Source organism: Squalius cephalus (assembly GCF_949319135.1).
Source record: "Squalius cephalus genome assembly, chromosome: 5".
Taxonomy (NCBI): Eukaryota; Metazoa; Chordata; class Actinopteri; order Cypriniformes; family Leuciscidae; genus Squalius; species Squalius cephalus.
In genome coordinates this window covers 50,991,269-51,008,936 of record NC_137126.1, presented here as the reverse complement: position 1 = coordinate 51,008,936, position 17,668 = coordinate 50,991,269, and the positions used below count along the sequence as shown (strand labels likewise).

At 47.0% G+C, this 17,668-nt stretch overlaps 1 protein-coding gene across 4 annotated transcripts in view; it reads left to right on the top strand.

Moving 5' to 3' along the window:
* hook3 (hook microtubule-tethering protein 3) overlaps nucleotides 1–17,668 on the top strand; it is a 52,528-nt gene that overhangs the window by 18,951 nt on the left and 15,909 nt on the right. For all 4 annotated transcript variants that reach the window (XM_079871998.1, XM_079871999.1, XM_079872000.1 and 1 more), the window contains 8 exons: nucleotides 2,226–2,389; nucleotides 5,043–5,183; nucleotides 7,844–8,045; nucleotides 12,918–13,028; nucleotides 13,302–13,386; nucleotides 13,920–13,989; nucleotides 14,103–14,243; nucleotides 16,342–16,429. In XM_079871998.1, the coding sequence (XP_079728124.1) occupies nucleotides 2,226–2,389; nucleotides 5,043–5,183; nucleotides 7,844–8,045; nucleotides 12,918–13,028; nucleotides 13,302–13,386; nucleotides 13,920–13,989; nucleotides 14,103–14,243; nucleotides 16,342–16,429 (1,002 nt within the window). The remainder of the gene's footprint in view (nucleotides 1–2,225; nucleotides 2,390–5,042; nucleotides 5,184–7,843; nucleotides 8,046–12,917; nucleotides 13,029–13,301; nucleotides 13,387–13,919; nucleotides 13,990–14,102; nucleotides 14,244–16,341; nucleotides 16,430–17,668) is intronic.

Below are 17,668 nucleotides of genomic sequence, written 5' to 3'. Positions count from 1 at the left end.
AGGGCAGGAGTGGGGTACTGTAGGGCAGGAGGGCAGGAGTGGGGTACTGTAGGGCAGGAGTGGGGTACTGTAGGGCAGGAGTGGGGTACTGTAGGAGTGGGGTACTGTAGGGCAGGAGTGGGGTACTGTAGGGCAGGAGGGCAGGAGTGGGGTACTGTAGGGCAGGAGTGGGGTACTGTAGGGCAGGAGTGGGGTACTGGAGGAGTGGGGTACTGTAGGGCAGGAGTGGGGTACTGGAGGGCAGGAGTGGGGTACTGTAGGAGTGGGGTACTGTAGGGCAGGAGTGGGGTACTGTAGGGCAGGAGGGCAGGAGTGGGGTACTGTAGGGCAGGAGTGGGGTACTGTAGGGCAGGAGTGGGGTACTGGAGGGCAGGAGTGCTGGACTGGGGTACTGTAGGGCAGGAGTGGGGTACTGTAGGGCAGGAGTGGGGTACTGTAGGGCAGGAGTGGGGTACTGTAGGGCAGGAGGGCAGGAGTGGGGTACTGTAGGGCAGGAGTGGGGTACTGTAGGGCAGGAGGGCAGGAGTGGGGTACTGTAGGGCAGGAGGGCAGGAGTGGGGTACTGTAGGGCAGGAGTGGGGTACTGTAGGGCAGGAGGGCAGGAGTGGGGTACTGTAGGGCAGGAGTGGGGTACTGTAGGGCAGGAGGGCAGGAGTGGGGTACTGTAGGGCAGGAGGGCAGGAGTGGGGTACTGTAGGGCAGGAGTGGGGTACTGTAGGGCAGGAGGGCAGGAGTGGGGTACTGTAGGGCAGGAGTGGGGTACTGTAGGGCAGGAGGGCAGGAGTGGGGTACTGTAGGGCAGGAGTGCTGGACTGGGGTACTGTAGGGCAGGAGTGGGGTACTGTAGGGCAGGAGGGCAGGAGTGGGGTACTGTAGGGCAGGAGTGCTGGACTGGTGTACTGTAGGGCAGGAGTGGGGTACTGTAGGGCAGGAGGGCAGGAGTGGGGTACTGTAGGGCAGGAGTGGGGTACTGTAGGGCAGGAGGGCAGGAGTGGGGTACTGTAGGGCAGGAGTGCTGGACTGGGGTACTGTAGGGCAGGACTGGTGTACTGTAGGGCAGGACTGGTGTACTGTAGGGCAGGACTGGGGTACTGTAGGGCAGGACTGGGGTACTGTAGGGCAGGAGTGGGGTACTGTAGGGCAGGACTGGGGTACTGTAGGGCAGGAGGGCAGGAGTGGGGTACTGTAGGGCAGGACTGGGGTGGTGTAGGGCAGGAGTGCAGGGCTAATGAACACACTGTTTTTTTTTGTAAAAATCTATATTTTGCTAAATAATTTGAACTCTATAATTGCTTTAAAATTGAAGTTGTGTGTTCCAAATTTGAAGTTATCACAAAACATTTTAAAGTAGCTTCTCCACAGTAGTGCAGTGTCCAGCGCTTGAGCTTTCGATGACGCCTCCTTAAACACACTATATTGCCAAAGGTTTTGGGACAACTTTAATGACATCCCTGGCTTTCCTCAAGGTTTAGGAGTGTGTTTATGGGAATGTTTGCCCATTCTTCTAGAAGCGCATTAGTGAGGTCCGGCTCTGATGTTGGAGGAGAAGCTCTCAGTCTCGCTCTTGTTCCTCCCAAAGCTGTTCTATCGGGATGAGCTCAGGACTCCAGTTCCTCCACACCAGACTCCTCATCCGTGTGTTTATGGTCCTGCTCTGTGCACTGGAGCGCAGTCATGCTGGAACAGGAGCATCCCCAAACTCTTCCCACAAAGTTGGAGCATGAAACTGTCTGAAATGTCTTGGTTTGCTGAAGCATTAAGAGTTCCTTTCCCTGGAACTAAGAGGAAGAGCCCTGAAGAACAACCCCACACCATTACCCCCCCCCCCCCCCCCCCCAAAAAAACCATCACCCCCCTCCCCAAACACCATCACCCCCCTCCCCAAACACCATCACCCCCCCTCCCCCAAACACCATCACCCCCCCTCCCCCAAACACCATCACCCCCCCTCCCCAAACACCATCACCCCCCCTCCCCCAAACACCATCTCCTGGTGAACTCCTGGATTCAATGATTTGGAGGCGTGTCCCAATACTTTTGCCATTATAGTGAATGTTATAAGGAAAAAGGCAATAAAGTGCGTCACACCGACAGTCACGTAGTTATTGACTCAAGGGTTAGGCTAACCTGTTCAGTAATAAAGTTAGAAGATGCTCCACACTATCCTGTCTTTAACTGTGTGTGTGCGTGTGTGTGTGCGTGTGTGTGTGTGTGTGTGTGTGCAGGTGGCGGCTCTGCAGGAGGAGAAGAGCAGTCTGCTGGCTGAGAACCAGGTGCTGATGGAGCGGCTCAACCAGTCGGACTCCATCGAGGATCTGAACAGCCCGGCGGGTCGCAGACACCTTCAGCTTCAGACTCAGTTGGAGCAGCTGCAGGAGGAGACCTTCAGGTGAGAACACACACACACACACACACACACACACACAGGACATCAGTTAGACCAGATGCATGGTTTCATCACCGTAACACACACACACACACTCCAGTAGCTTATACAGGGTTTCTGCGAGCCTTAAAAAGGTCTTAAAAAGTCTTAATTTGCACTTCCACAAATAAAGGCCTTAAAGGGGATATATCATGAACATCTGACTTTCCCCGTGTGTCAGTGCTATAAGCGGTGCTTCTACAACCCAGAAAACATGAAAAGTGAAACCCAGTAACTGTGTTCTGGTGAGCCTTTCTCTGCAAGCATGTTATAAAATAAGCCGATCAGATTTCGATCTCCTTCTGACGTATGAAGAGGATCTTATTATAATATAACCGGCCCTTAATCTGCACGTTTACACACACCAGCCGACATTTGGTTCCACAAGCGACAACAGAGACCAGTTCTAACGCACTGATGAAGATCCAGCAAAGCCTGAAGCTGTTCTGTGGTTGAGCACAGACGAGCACTGAACACTATTCGTCTGTCGATCTCCCGTTCCATCCTTCCCTCACTCGTGAATGATCCCATGATACTTAAACTCCTCCACTTGAGGCAGGAACTCTCCACCAACCTGAAGTGGGCAAGCCACCCTTTTCCGGCCTCGGATTTGGAGGTGCTGATTCTCATCCCAGCTGCTTTACACTCGGCTGCAAACCGTCCCAGTGCATGCTGAAGGTCCTGGTCTGATGGGGCCAGCACGACAACATCATCCACAAAGAGCAGAGATGAGATCATGTGGTCCTCAAACCTGACACCCTCTGGCCCCTGGCTGCACCTAGAAATTCTGTCCGTAAAAATTATGAACAGAACCGGTGACAAAGGGCAGCCCTGCTGGACTCCAACATGCACCGGGAACAAGTCTGACTTACTGCCGGCAATGCGAACCAAGCTCCTGCTCCGGTCGTACAGGGACCGGACAGCCCTTAGCAAAGGGCCCCGACCCCATACTCCCAGAGTACCCTCCACAGGACGCCGCGAGGGACACAGTCGAATGCCTTCTCCAAATCCACAAAGCACATGTGGACTGGTTGGGCAAACTCCCATGAACCCTCCAGCACCCTGGAGAGGGTGTAGAGCTGGTCCACTGTTCCACGACTGGGACGAAACCCGCACTGTTCCTCCTGAATCTGAGGTTCTACTATCGGCCGTATTCTCCTCTCCAGTACCCTGGCATAGACCCGGAGAGGCTGAGAAGTGTGATCCCCTGTAGCTGGAGCACACCCTCCGTTCCCCCTTCTTTGATGATGAGATGATCAGTGTAACTCCACAACAACTACAGAAATGTCTCCACTAACATTCAGAAGCTCTTCCTGAGTCTCTCCGTAAGGCTGCACTCGCTACTGGTTATTCTGGGATTCTGGATGAGGGAGATTGGCCTGTTCTGTTATTGCCGGAGTTTCTGAAGCTCGTGTAAAGACTCCGCCCTCTTCTGAACGGAGGCGGGGCTAAAGCTCATTTACATTTAAAGAGACACACAAAAACTATGCGTTTTTGCCCACAGCCAAAAAGGGGAAAATTCGACAAGCTATGATACATTTTCTTGAGATGCAAATGAAAAATGAAGTCTTGAAAAATGTAAATTAAGTGAACAAAAATCTGTCAAAACTTCTAAATTAAGCTGATTTTTCTGAGCCCATTATTAGATATTTGTTCTTGTTTAGTCATGAACTTAATTTAGATTAATTTCACAGAACACAAGACTTCATATTTCATGTCATTTTACATCTGAAGTAAATATATCTGGATTAGGAATGTTTTTTGCAGTTTGATCTGAAGGTACAGTAAAAGATATTTCCATATTGTAGTGGTTTAGAGCAAAACGATTCAAGCTGCTTCTTTTTTTTAGTAAAATGAATTAAAAAGTAACCGATATCTTTTTTTTAGTAAAATGAATTAAAAAGTAACCGATATCTGTTGGAAGTGTTTCTCCATAAACATTTACATCTAGAGAACATATTGATGTATTGAGTTCCCTTCAATTTATTTCTTAAATTTCCGTTACTTGGTCTCAAAAAGGTCTTAAATAAGTCTTAAATTTACCTTCATAAAATCTGCAGAAACCCTGTTATAGTGCTTTTTAGAAAACGACAGCAACATGAACGTGATTAAAGACAAAAATTATTAATAAATAATTGCATTCCCTTTATATTCACTGTAAGCGATTCTTCTACCCAGTAATGTCTCATTAGTTTGCGGCTGCCAAGCATTGAAATGATCAGAAGTCAAAAGTTTGGAGTAATTCAGATTAAGACTCTTCTCTTCTGCTCACCGAAGCTGCATTTATTTGATAGGGTTAAGGTTAATTAATTCTAAAATATTATTAGAATTATAAAAGTAGATTTTTTTGGAGTCTCTTTTGCTAATTTATTTGATAAAAAATACAGTAAAAACAGTGAAATATTATTATAATGTAAATCATCTGTTTTCTATGTGAATATATAGTAAAGTGTAATTTATTCCTGTGATCAAAGCTGAATGTTCAGCATCATTACTCATCAGAAATCACTCTAATATGATGATCTGATGATCAAGAAACATTTATGATTATTATCAATTTTATGATTATTTTTTGTGGAAACTGTATTTCATTTTATTGTGTGTGTGTGTGTGTCAGACTGGAGGCGGCTAAGGACGATTACCGCATCCGCTGTGAGGAGCTGGAGAAGGAGCTGCTGGAGGTCAGAGGTCAGAACGAGGAGTTGACCTCTCTGGCTGAGGAGGCGCAGTCACTCAAGGACGAGATGGACGTGCTGAGGTGAGACACACACCTGACACACACCTACGCTGATACACACACCTGAGGTGAGACACACACCTGACACTCACCTGAGCTGATACACACCTGAGCTGAGACACACACCTGAGGTCAGACACACACCTGACACTCACCTGAGCTGAGACACACACCTGAGGTCAGACACACACCTGAGCTGACACACACCTGACACTCACCTGAGCTGATACACACCTGAGCTGAGACACACACCTGACACTCACCTGAGCTGAGACACACCTGACACTCACCTGAGCTGACACACACCTGACACTCACCTGAGCTGATACACACCTGAGCTGAGACACACACCTGACACTCACCTGAGCTGAGACACACCTGACACTCAACTGAGCTGACACACACCTGACACTCACCTGAGCTGATACACACCTGAGCTGAGACACACACCTGAGGTCAGACACACACCTGAAGTGAGACACACCTGACACTCACCTGAGCTGATACACACCTGAGCTGAGACACACACCTGACACTCACCTGAGCTGAGACACACCTGACACTCAACTGAGCTGACACACACCTGACACTCACCTGAGCTGATACACACCTGAGCTGAGACACACACCTGAGGTCAGACACACACCTGAAGTGAGACACACACCTGACACTCACCTGAGCTGATACACACCTGAGCTGACACACACCTGACACTCACCTGAGCTGAGACACACACCTGAGCTGAGATACACACCTGACACACACCTGAGCTGAGACACTCACCTGAGCTGAGACACACACCTGACACTCACCTGAGCTGACACACACCTGACACTCACCTGAGCTGATACACACCTGAGCTGAGACACACACCTGAGGTCAGACACACACCTGAAGTGAGACACACACCTGACACACACCTGAGCTGATACACACCTGAGCTGAGACACACACCTGAGGTCAGACACACACCTGAGCTCAGACACACACCAGACACACACCTGACACACACCTGAGGTCAGACACACACCTGAGCTCAGACACACACCAGACACACACCTGTCACACACCTGAGGTGATACACACACCTGTCACACACCTGAGGTGATACACACACCTGTCACACACCTGAGGTGATACACACACCTGTCACACACCTGAGGTGAGACACACACCTGAGCTGATACACACACCTGACACTCACCTGAGCTGACACACACCTGACACTCACCTGAGCTGATACACACCTGAGCTGAGACACACACCTGAGGTCAGACACACACCTGAAGTGAGACACACACCTGACACACACCTGAGCTGATACACACCTGAGCTGAGACACACACCTGAGGTCAGACACACACCTGAGCTCAGACACACACCAGACACACACCTGACACACACCTGAGGTCAGACACACACCTGAGCTGATACACACACCTGAGGTGAGACACACACCTGACACACACCTGAGCTGAGACACACACCTGTCACACACCTGAGGTGATACACACACCTGTCACACACCTGAGGTGATACACACACCTGTCACACACCTGAGGTGATACACACACCTGTCACACACCTGAGGTGAGACACACACCTGAGCTGATACACACACTTGACACACACCTGAGGTAAGACACACACCTGGCACACCTGAGCTGATACACACACTTGACACACACCCGAGGTAAGACACACACCTGACACACCTGAGATGATACACACACCTGACACACACCTGAAGTGAGACGCACATGAGCTGAGACACACCTACCCCAGGATGAACACACCTAAAACACACACCTGGGGTCGACCAACCAGCAACCTTCCCGTCTCTCTCTCTCTCTCTCTCTCTCTCTCTGAATCTAACGCTGAAGTGACTGAAAGTGCAATTCATTGTCTGGCCACTAGAGGCCGGCTGCAGAAGAGACTCAATCCCATAGACCTCCATGTTAAAATTACCAACTTTACAGCAGAAAAAAACATGTTTACAGCCTGGTACAAAAAGTGTTTTTGGTCTATATAGGTAATTTTGCTCTTCATGACGACTGTGAGGGGCTGAATTTTTTTTTATAACTCATCCATTTAAAAAATATTAAGCCGTAAAGTTCTGCATAATTAAGGTTGTGGCCACTTGAGTGACAGGTGGATTGCCACTGATGTCACTACTAGCCGTTTGTCTGCTGTGTGTTAGCGTCACGTCACCTCAGCTAATCCGTCTCGCTGCACATTTTCGGTTTATCCGCGAGTGATGCGCTGCCAAGATGGCGACGGCCGGCTCCGCCCACTTTGGGCTTCAGAGACGCCCTTCAGAAACTCTTCGGGTGACGTAATGCACACTACGAACATTCTTTATACAGTCTATGGTAGAAACTGGCGGTTATGGTAAGGGGCGGGGCATTTCCCAAACACACTCGAAGTGCTCGACCAATCACAACACACTGCTCCAGCCGACCAATCAGAGCACAGTGTGCTTTTCAGAAGGAGGGGCTTCATAGAGACAGGAAGTAAATAGAGCGTTACTGACAGACTGGGAAGAGAGGAGCCGCAACAATGGAGAATATGAGGAGAATAATCAACATTACAGCAGGAAAACCTGTTCTAGTAGAGCTTGAAACAACACCAGAAACACCAGGATGACCTCTGACCTCTGTGTGTGTGTGTGTGTGTTTCAGGCACTCGTCTGACAGGGTGTCGAAGCTGGAGGCACAGGTGGAGGCGTATAAGAAGAAGCTGGAGGATCTGGGAGATCTGAGACGACAGGTGAAGCTCCTGGAGGAGAAGAACACCAGTTACATGCAGAACACACACTCTCTGGAGGAGGAGCTGCGCAAGGCCAACACCGCTCGCGCTCAGCTGGAGACCTACAAGAGACAGGTGTGAGGAACACACACACACACACACACTCAAGAGACAGGTGTGAGGAACACACACACACACACACACACACACACACACACACTCACTCAAGAGACAGGTGTGAGGAACACACACACACACACACACTCACTCAAGAGACAGGAGTGAGGAACACACACACACTCACACACACACTCACACTCAAGAGACAGGAGTGAGGAACACACACACACACACACACACACACTCACACACACACACACACACACACACACACACACACACACACACTCAAGAGACAAGAGTGAGCAACACACACACACACACACACACACACACACACACACACACACACACACACTCAACAGTCAGGTGTGAGGAACACACACACACACACAAACACACACACACTCACGAGACAGGTGTGAGTCACACACTCACTCACTCACTCACACACACACACACACACACACACACACACACTCAATAGACAGGTGTGAGGAACGAACACACACACACACACACACACACACACACTCAAGAGACAGGTGTGAGGAACACACACACACACACACACTCACTCAAGAGACAGGAGTGAGGAACACACACACACACACACACACTCACTCACACACACACTCACACTCAAGAGACAGGAGTGAGGGACACACACACACACACACTCACACACACACACACACACACACACACACTCAAGAGACAGGAGTGAGCAACACACACACACACACACACACACACACACACACACTCAACAGTCAGGTGTGAGGAACACACACACACACACACACACACACACACACTCAAGAGACAGGTGTGAGCATGACTCCAGCTCACACTAGGGTTAGTTTAGTAGTCGAGTGTCGATTATTCCATCAATTATTCGAGTAATCGGATTAAAAATGTAATAAAAAGAGATCCGAGTGAACAACAGCCTTTAAAATCACTTAAAATACAAACATAATAACAAGCAATAATGAAGTAAAAGAAATAATATAAACATAATTCATGTGCATCAGGTATAATGGCCTGGTGTGGCTGCTGCACTACGGCATGATCTAACCCTGGGTTAACATCGGCCAGACTGCTGTTCACTACGGCATGATCTAACCCTGGGTTAACATCGGCCAGACTGCTGTTCACTACGGCATGATCTAACCCTGGGTTAACATCGGCCAGACTGCTGTTCACTACGGCATGATCTAACCCTGGGTTAACATCGGCCAGACTGCTGTTCACTACGGCATGATCTAACATCGACCAGACTGCTGTTCACTACGGCATGATCTAACCCTGGGTTAACATCGGCCAGACTGCTGTTCACTACGGCATGATCTAACCCTGGGCTAACATCGGCCAGACTGCTGTTCACTACGGCATGATCTAACCCTGGGTTAACATCGGCCAGACTGCTGTTCACTACGGCATGATCTAACCCTGGGTTAACATCGGCCAGACTGCTGTTCACTACGGCATGATCTAACATCGACCAGACTGCTATTCACTACGGCATGATCTAACCCTGGGTTAACATCGGCCAGACTGCTGTTCACTACGGCATGATCTAACCCTGGGTTAACATCGGCCAGACTGCTGTTCACTACGGCATGATCTAACCCTGGGTTAACATTGGCCAGACTACTGTTCACTACGGCATGATCTAACCCTGGGTTAACATCGGCCAGACTGCTGTTCACTACGGCATGATCTAACCCTGGGTTAACATCAGCCAGACTACTGTTCACTACGGCATGATCTAACCCTGGGTTAACATCGGCCAGACTGCTGTTCACTACGGCATGATCTAACCCTGGGTTAACATCGGCCAGACTGCTGTTCACTACGGCATGATCTAACCCTGGGCTAACATCGGCCAGACTGCTGTTCACTACGGCATGATCTAACCCTGGGTTAACATCAGCCAGACTGCTGTTCACTACGGCATGATCTAACCCTGGGTTAACATCGGCCAGACTGCTGTTCACTACGGCATGATCTAACATCGACCAGACTGCTATTCACTACGGCATGATCTAACCCTGGGTTAACATCGGCCAGACTGCTGTTCACTACGGCATGATCTAACCCTGGGTTAACATCGGCCAGACTGCTGTTCACTACGGCATGATCTAACCCTGGGTTAACATTGGCCAGACTACTGTTCACTACGGCATGATCTAACCCTGGGTTAACATCGGCCAGACTACTGTTCACTATGGCATGATCTAACCCTGGGTTAACATCAGCCAGACTGCTGTTCACTACGGCATGATCTAACCCTGGGTTAACATCGGCCAGACTACTGTTCACTACGGCATGATCTAACCCTGGGTTAACATCTGCCAGACTGCTGTTCACTACGGCATGATCTAACCCTGGGTTAACATCGGCCAGACTGCTGTTCACTACGGCATGATCTAACCCTGGGTTAACATCGGCCTGACTGCTGTTCACTACGGCATGATCTAACCCTGGGCTAACATCGGCCAGACTGCTGTTCACTACGGCATGATCTAACCCTGGGTTAACATCGGCCAGACTGCTGTTCACTACGGCATGATCTAACCTGGGTTAACATCGGCCAGACTACTGTTCACTACGGCATGATCTAACCCTGGGTTAACCTGTTAAGCTGCAACCCCACTTTTGAAAAATCCCCAGAAATGACATACCCAAACTGAAACAGATACAGTTCATGAACCCTTTGCACTAAAAGCACAAGTATGATCTCATTTGAAAGCTGACACCTGGTAGTTTATTGTAAATGTAGAATTAATTATTGTCATAATGATTTTTTTTTTTTTAAATAGCTTCAAAGTTTTGTAAAGTTATTAGAATTTTTTTTTTATGAAACATATTAATGAAAATAAAATTGAAGTTGGCACTGGAGCAATCTAGAAATGCACTACAGCTAAAGCCACATGTCTGACCATGTTATATTTAAAATATGAAGATAATAAGTCTAAAACTCTGTATTTAGTTAAATGTTTTTCAAGATCATGTCATGACTTTATTTTGATTAGGCTACTCTAAAAATGCTACTGATGTTTAGTCATCGTCTAAGCATCCATTCAGTCTTTTGTCTCTATTGTTTTGTGGTGCAAACGAGCCCCATTCAGTCTCAGTCTCCCCCTGCACACATTCACACCTCTCCAGACTGGTTATGGCTCTAAATATGCATTTCTTTTGTCTGCATTATAGTTACTAACGACTGGCTATTCACATGCTATTCATAGGGTTTCAATCCCTAATTTCTTTTATCAAAGTTCTCACTTCACATTTGAAGTGCACTAAATAGTGGTCAAATGCACTAAAACATATCAGTAAGCATTCTTATTTAGAACAAAATTCATAAAAGAATAACCCCTGGTGGCAGGTGCACCTGGTCTAGCTAGCATGTTAGCTTAGCACACCATCAATACACGACCATTTATGAGATTAAAACCATGTTTGTGCTCCAAACTTACTTCATAACGCAATCGAGTGTTTTAAATAATCTTCTCTGATCTAATTTGGCTTCAGATAAAAAAAAATCAGTCAGAAAACATTATTTATAGTTTTATGCACGATGATAAAGTCTATATCGATTAGCATTACATTATAAATATAATCTATTATTATGAGAATACCTGGCATGGCTTGAAGAACACAGGCAAATCAAATATCATAGCAAACATGTTTATTGTCTTCAAAACATCTTTTATCTGCATATTACAGCGATCTCTGTAGCTTTGTGTGTAGCAGTGACGTCCTGGAATGTCACATGATTATGGCTCTTTTTCATGTTCCATATATGGATTATTTTTTGTGCATATAGCGCCCTCAGGCTATTGGTATGAATTGAAAACACTGCACATCTCAGTAAGAAGCGATCATAATGATTACATCGACGCATTTGGGTATAAATTCAATAAATATTATTCCTGTCTTTAGAAATATGACGTGAATCTATGAGAATATATCAATATTTCTCCAAGTTTGCACATTTTTGAGCTAAAAGCCCTGAAGGACGTTGTTTTGTGTATCGCTGTCATGACGACAGCACGGGAGTTTTTTATGAATGAAAGCGGCTGACGCGCATAATTCATATTAAAGGTATCGACTCATTTTTTCATTTCATAACTCCTGACACAAATTAAGACATAACTGTCACTATAAGTTTCTCAGAATACAATAGTGGTCAAATACTGAAACTTGAGTATTATATCTTTTTAATGATGTATAGTTTGTCAAGGTATAACATTAAATCTGATAGTAACTTTGAACTATATAAATAAAAAAACGCTTCAGTGCGCCCACGCACTGGTGAAGCTTAACAGGTTAACATCGGCCAGACTACACTCACTTTCAGATGTCCTCGTAATCTTTCACAGTCGGTCACTTCTGTGCGATAGAAATGCAGCAGCCGCTGTAACTTCCTGAACAAGAACATGTTCATCAAACACACAGACTCAGAGCCGGGTCACACTTTTATTTTGAAATCGTTATGAACAACAGTTTGCATATTTAGGAAACATATTTCTGTATTCGACTGTGCTGGCATAGATTCACAGATGAGTGACGTTACGAACCTTGTGAAGTGCCGCACTCTGTGTTCCCAGAGGACCTTTACTCGACACGGGTAAAGTGCAATCGAGGAATCGTACTAGCACTAGTTCAGACACACACACACACACACACACACACACACACACACACACACACACACACACTTCAGCTGCTTCATTTCTGAAAGAGTCATTCATCCTCAGTGGAATATTAGTGTTGCTGCTGCTGTAGTGTTAATCTCTTACACCTGTGTGTGTGTGTGTGTGTGTGTGTGTGTGTGTGTGTGTGTGTGTGTGTGCGTGTGTGTGTGTGTGTGTGTTTCAGGTGGTGGAGCTGCAGAACAAGCTCTCCGAAGAGTCCAAGAAAGCAGACAAGATGGAGTTCGAGTATAAACGAGTGAAGGAGAAAGTCGACTCGCTTCAGAAGGAGAAAGACGTGAGAGAACGGCTTGATCTAATCTGGCGTTATTAAACCGGAACCGCTGCACAGATGATGAGATATGAGATATGAGTCTGCTGTGTTTCTGTACTTTATATATTTTCATCTTTTCTCTTGTTATTTTAGTCACTAGCGCTCAGATCCTGCTCTTGCTTTAGTCTGTATGTCATCATCATCCTCAGCTCCTGTCTGTCTCTCAGTGAGAAGTGATGTTTATTCATGCAGCAGTTCAGATTGTGTGTGTGTGTGTGTGTGTGTGTGTGTGTGTAGCGGATGAGGACGGAGCGAGACTCACTGAAGGAGACGATCGAGGAGCTGAAGTGTGTTAAAGCGCAAGAGTCTCAGCTGACCTCAGGTGACACACACTCAGTCTCATATGTAATCAACATCCTTCACTCGGGTCATTTTGACCCGGAAAATATTTGTGAAAAATGTTAAAACAAAAAAGGACTTTTGTCGCACTTGAACCACGAAAATTTAATGGAACCACGAAAATTTAATGGATTCAAGGAGTTTTGTGGTTGAAATAAAAAAAAAGTAACAAATCCTCGGCTCAATGACCTCCTTAGGAATGAATGGAATGGAGGAATGCTTCAGTTCACATAGAAAAACCTAAAAGTGCTCAAAGTTCAAACTAAAAATGCTAAAACTTTACCAAACAATGATTGTATAGTGTCTACATGTGTATGTGAATGCACACTGAAGGGAACTGGCTTTAGGACCCAGAGGAACAGCTCGTTTACTCCATATAGAGATATAAGCCCATCTAGAGTCATGAAATATCATCTTATATTATTATTTTCCACTAGAGATCGGCAAAGACACACATATATATATATATAATTGTCTGATGTGCAGCCGTGTGTCTGATCACTGGTGTGTCCTCAGGTTTGGTGCCGCTGGGCAGTAATGAGCCGTCTGATTCGCTGGCTGCAGAGATCGTCACACCAGAGATCCGGTGGGTGAAATACTGTATATCAGTGGCTCTCTAAACCACTTTTGGAAAAAGTTTGAGAACCACTGCTATATATGAACGTGTGTGTGTGTGTGTGTGTGTGTGTGTGTCCTCAGGGAGCGCATGATCCGCCTGCAGCATGAGAATAAGATGCTGAAGCTGGCTCAGGAGGGCTCAGATAACGAGCAGATCGCTCTCCTGCAGAGTTTACTGGAGGACTCCAACAGCCGGAAGAACGAGCTGGAGACCGAGAACAGGTTCAGAACGCAGAAACTTATGACCGACTCCCATTTGCTCCAACAAATCCACAATAGCATTTCTGTGACTCTCCAAAAGAGGGAAATGGAGTAGCGGCCTCTCCCTCAGGATCAGGATCGGCAGCGTTTGCTAGTTTACTGTAGTCTAATGCCGAAGTAACACTTATAGGGCCCTGTTTTACCGATCTGAGCTCATGGTCTAAAGCGCAGGGCGCAAGTGCTCTTAGAGCGTCCGAATCCACTTTTGCTAGTTTAACGACGGGACAAATGGTCGGTGCTCCCGGCGCTGGTCTAAAAGGGTTGTCCCTATTCTCTTTATGAGTAATGGGTGTGTTTTGGGATTTACGTGTGTTAAACCAATCAGAGTCTCGTCTCCCATTCCCTTTAAATGCCAGTTGCGCTCCATGGCGGATTCGCTATTCACATGACGGACTTTGATAGTGGAAAGACCGAACGTGCCTCCAGAGCGCAAACGGATCTGCTCGTGCGCGAGGTCAAAGTGCGCTAGCAGAACATCTACAGGACACGCCGGATTCACCATATCTTTATATACACAATAATAATCTTTTACATTGTAATCCTTTTATTTTAAATATTTGGCATGTTAGTGTGTTGCTGTGCGTCCCTGTGTGTGTAATAAGCAGAGTGTGTGTGTAATAAGCAGAGTGTGTGTGTAATAAGCAGTGTGTGTGTGTAATAAGCAGAGTGTGTGTGTGTAATAAGCAGAGTGTGTGTGTAATAAGCAGAGTGTGTGTGTAATAAGCAGAGTGTGTGTGTGTGTAATAAGCAGAGTGTGTGTGTGTAATAAGCAGAGTGTGTGTGTAATAAGCAGAGTGTGTGTGTGTAATAAGCAGAGTGTGTGTGTGTGTAATAAGCAGAGTGTGTGTGTAATAGTGTGTGTGTAATAAGCAGAGTGTGTGTGTAATAAGCAGAGTGTGTGTGTGTGTAATAAGCAGAGTGTGTGTGTAATAGTGTGTGTGTAATAAGCAGTGTGTGTGTGTAATAAGCAGAGTGTGTGTGCAGAATGTGTGTGTAATAAGCAGAGTGTGTGTGTTGTGGACCCGCCTATAGGCGCACATTACTAACGCGCTCTTCACATAACTAAAACAATATTGCCATTGGCTTTAGAGCAGGTTCAGTCGGTCAGCGGCTCAGTGTATCTGAGTTCCTCCACACAGCAACGCTCCAACACTGCGCAGAACACACACTCGTCCTCAGACCAGCCGCCCATGGACACGCAGATGCACTCGCTATTTAAACAACACAACACACTTGCGCCGCGCTTGCCGCTGCACTCGCCGGGTGTGAGAGAGCCCGTAGTCTTACAAATGTACATTCATTTTTTTAAATTGAAATATAAATGCTTTTCTAAATTTACAGTGTAAATAACTGTGGAAAAGCATCATTACAGTCGGTGAAAGGGAGTCGCACAGCTCTCTATATAATGTTGTGTATATAATGTTGTATATATATATATACTGTATATCCAACTTTATCTGCATACATGGTTCATTCACTTAAAGCGATACTATATAGCAACTGCTTAATTGTTTATATAGTCTCAGAACTATATGTCGTCCAGCTCTATCTGATAAATGTGTCTATAAGGCTTGAAGATATTAAGATATTATAAACATTAACATCATGATATTCTGTAAAGCTGCTTTGAACGATGTGTGTTGTGAAAAACGCTGCACAAATAAATGTAACTTGGTCTCATACACACACACACACACACACACACACACACACACTCTCAAACACACACACTCATACACTCACTCACTCACTCACTCTCACACACACACACACACACACACACACATTCACTCATACACTCTCAAACACACACACTCATACACTCACTCACTCACTCACTCTCACACACACACACACACACACACACACATTCACTCATACACTCTCAAACACACACACTCATACACTCACTCACTCTCACACTCTCACTCACTCACTCTCACACACACACACACACACACACACACACACACACACACACACACACACACACAGCAGAGTTACACATGTGTAATGAATGAACTAAACGTGTGTGTGTGTGTGTGTGTGTGTGTCTCAGGCTGGCCAATCAGAGGCTGCTGGCGGGTCAGTCTCAGGTGGAGGAGCTGCAGAAATCTCTTCAGGAACAGGGATCCAAAGCTGATGATGTGAGTCATGACATCACCATCATTACTCCTGCTGTGCGTCTGATTGGCTGTGATGGGGCCGAAAGCACTCGCTCACACACACTCTCTCATCGCTCACACACACTCGCTCGTCGTTCACACACACTCGCTCATCGTTCACACACACTCGCTCATCGTTCACACACACTCTCTCGTCGTTCACACACACTCGCTCGTCGTTCACACACACTCTCTCGTCGTTCACACACACTCTCTCGTCGTTCACACACACTCGCTCGTCGCTCACACACACTCTCTCATCGTTCACACACACTCTCTCGTCGTTCACACACACTCGCTCATCGTTCACACACACTCTCTCGTCGTTCACACACTCGCTCGTCGCTCACACACACTCTCTCATCGTTCACACACACTCTCTCGTCGTTCACACACACTCGCTCGTCGTTCACACACACTCTCTCGTCGTTCACACACACTCTCTCGTCGTTCACACACACTCTCTCGTCGTTCACACACACTCTCTCGTCGTTCACACACACTCTCTCGTCGTTCACACACACTCGCTCGTCGTTCACACACACTCTCTCGTCGTTCACACACACTCTCTCGTCGTTCACACACACTCTCTCGTCGTTCACACACACTCTCTCGTCGTTCACACACACTCGCTCGTCGTTCACACACACTCTCTCGTCGTTCACACACACTCGCTCGTCGTTCACACACACTCTCTCGTCGTTCACACACACTCTCTCGTCGTTCACACACACTCTCTCGTCGTTCACACACACTCGCTCGTCGTTCACGCACACTCGCTCGTCGTTCACACACACTCTCTCGTCGTTCACACACACTCTCTCGTCGTTCACACACACTCGCTCGTCGTTCACACACACTCTCTCGTCGTTCACACACACTCTCTCGTCGTTCACACACACTCTCTCGTCGTTCACACACACTCGCTCGTCGTTCACACACACTCGCTCGTCGTTCACACACACTCTCTCGTCGTTCACACACACTCGCTCGTCGTTCACACACACTCTCTCGTCGCTCACACACACTCGCTCGTCGTTCACACACACTCTCTCATCGTTCACACACACTCTCTCGTCGTTCACACACACTCTCTCGTCGTTCACACACACTCTCTCGTCGTTCACACACACTCTCTCGTCGTTCACACACACTCGCTCGTCGTTCACACACACTCTCTCGTCGTTCACACACACTCTCTCGTCGTTCACACACACTCGC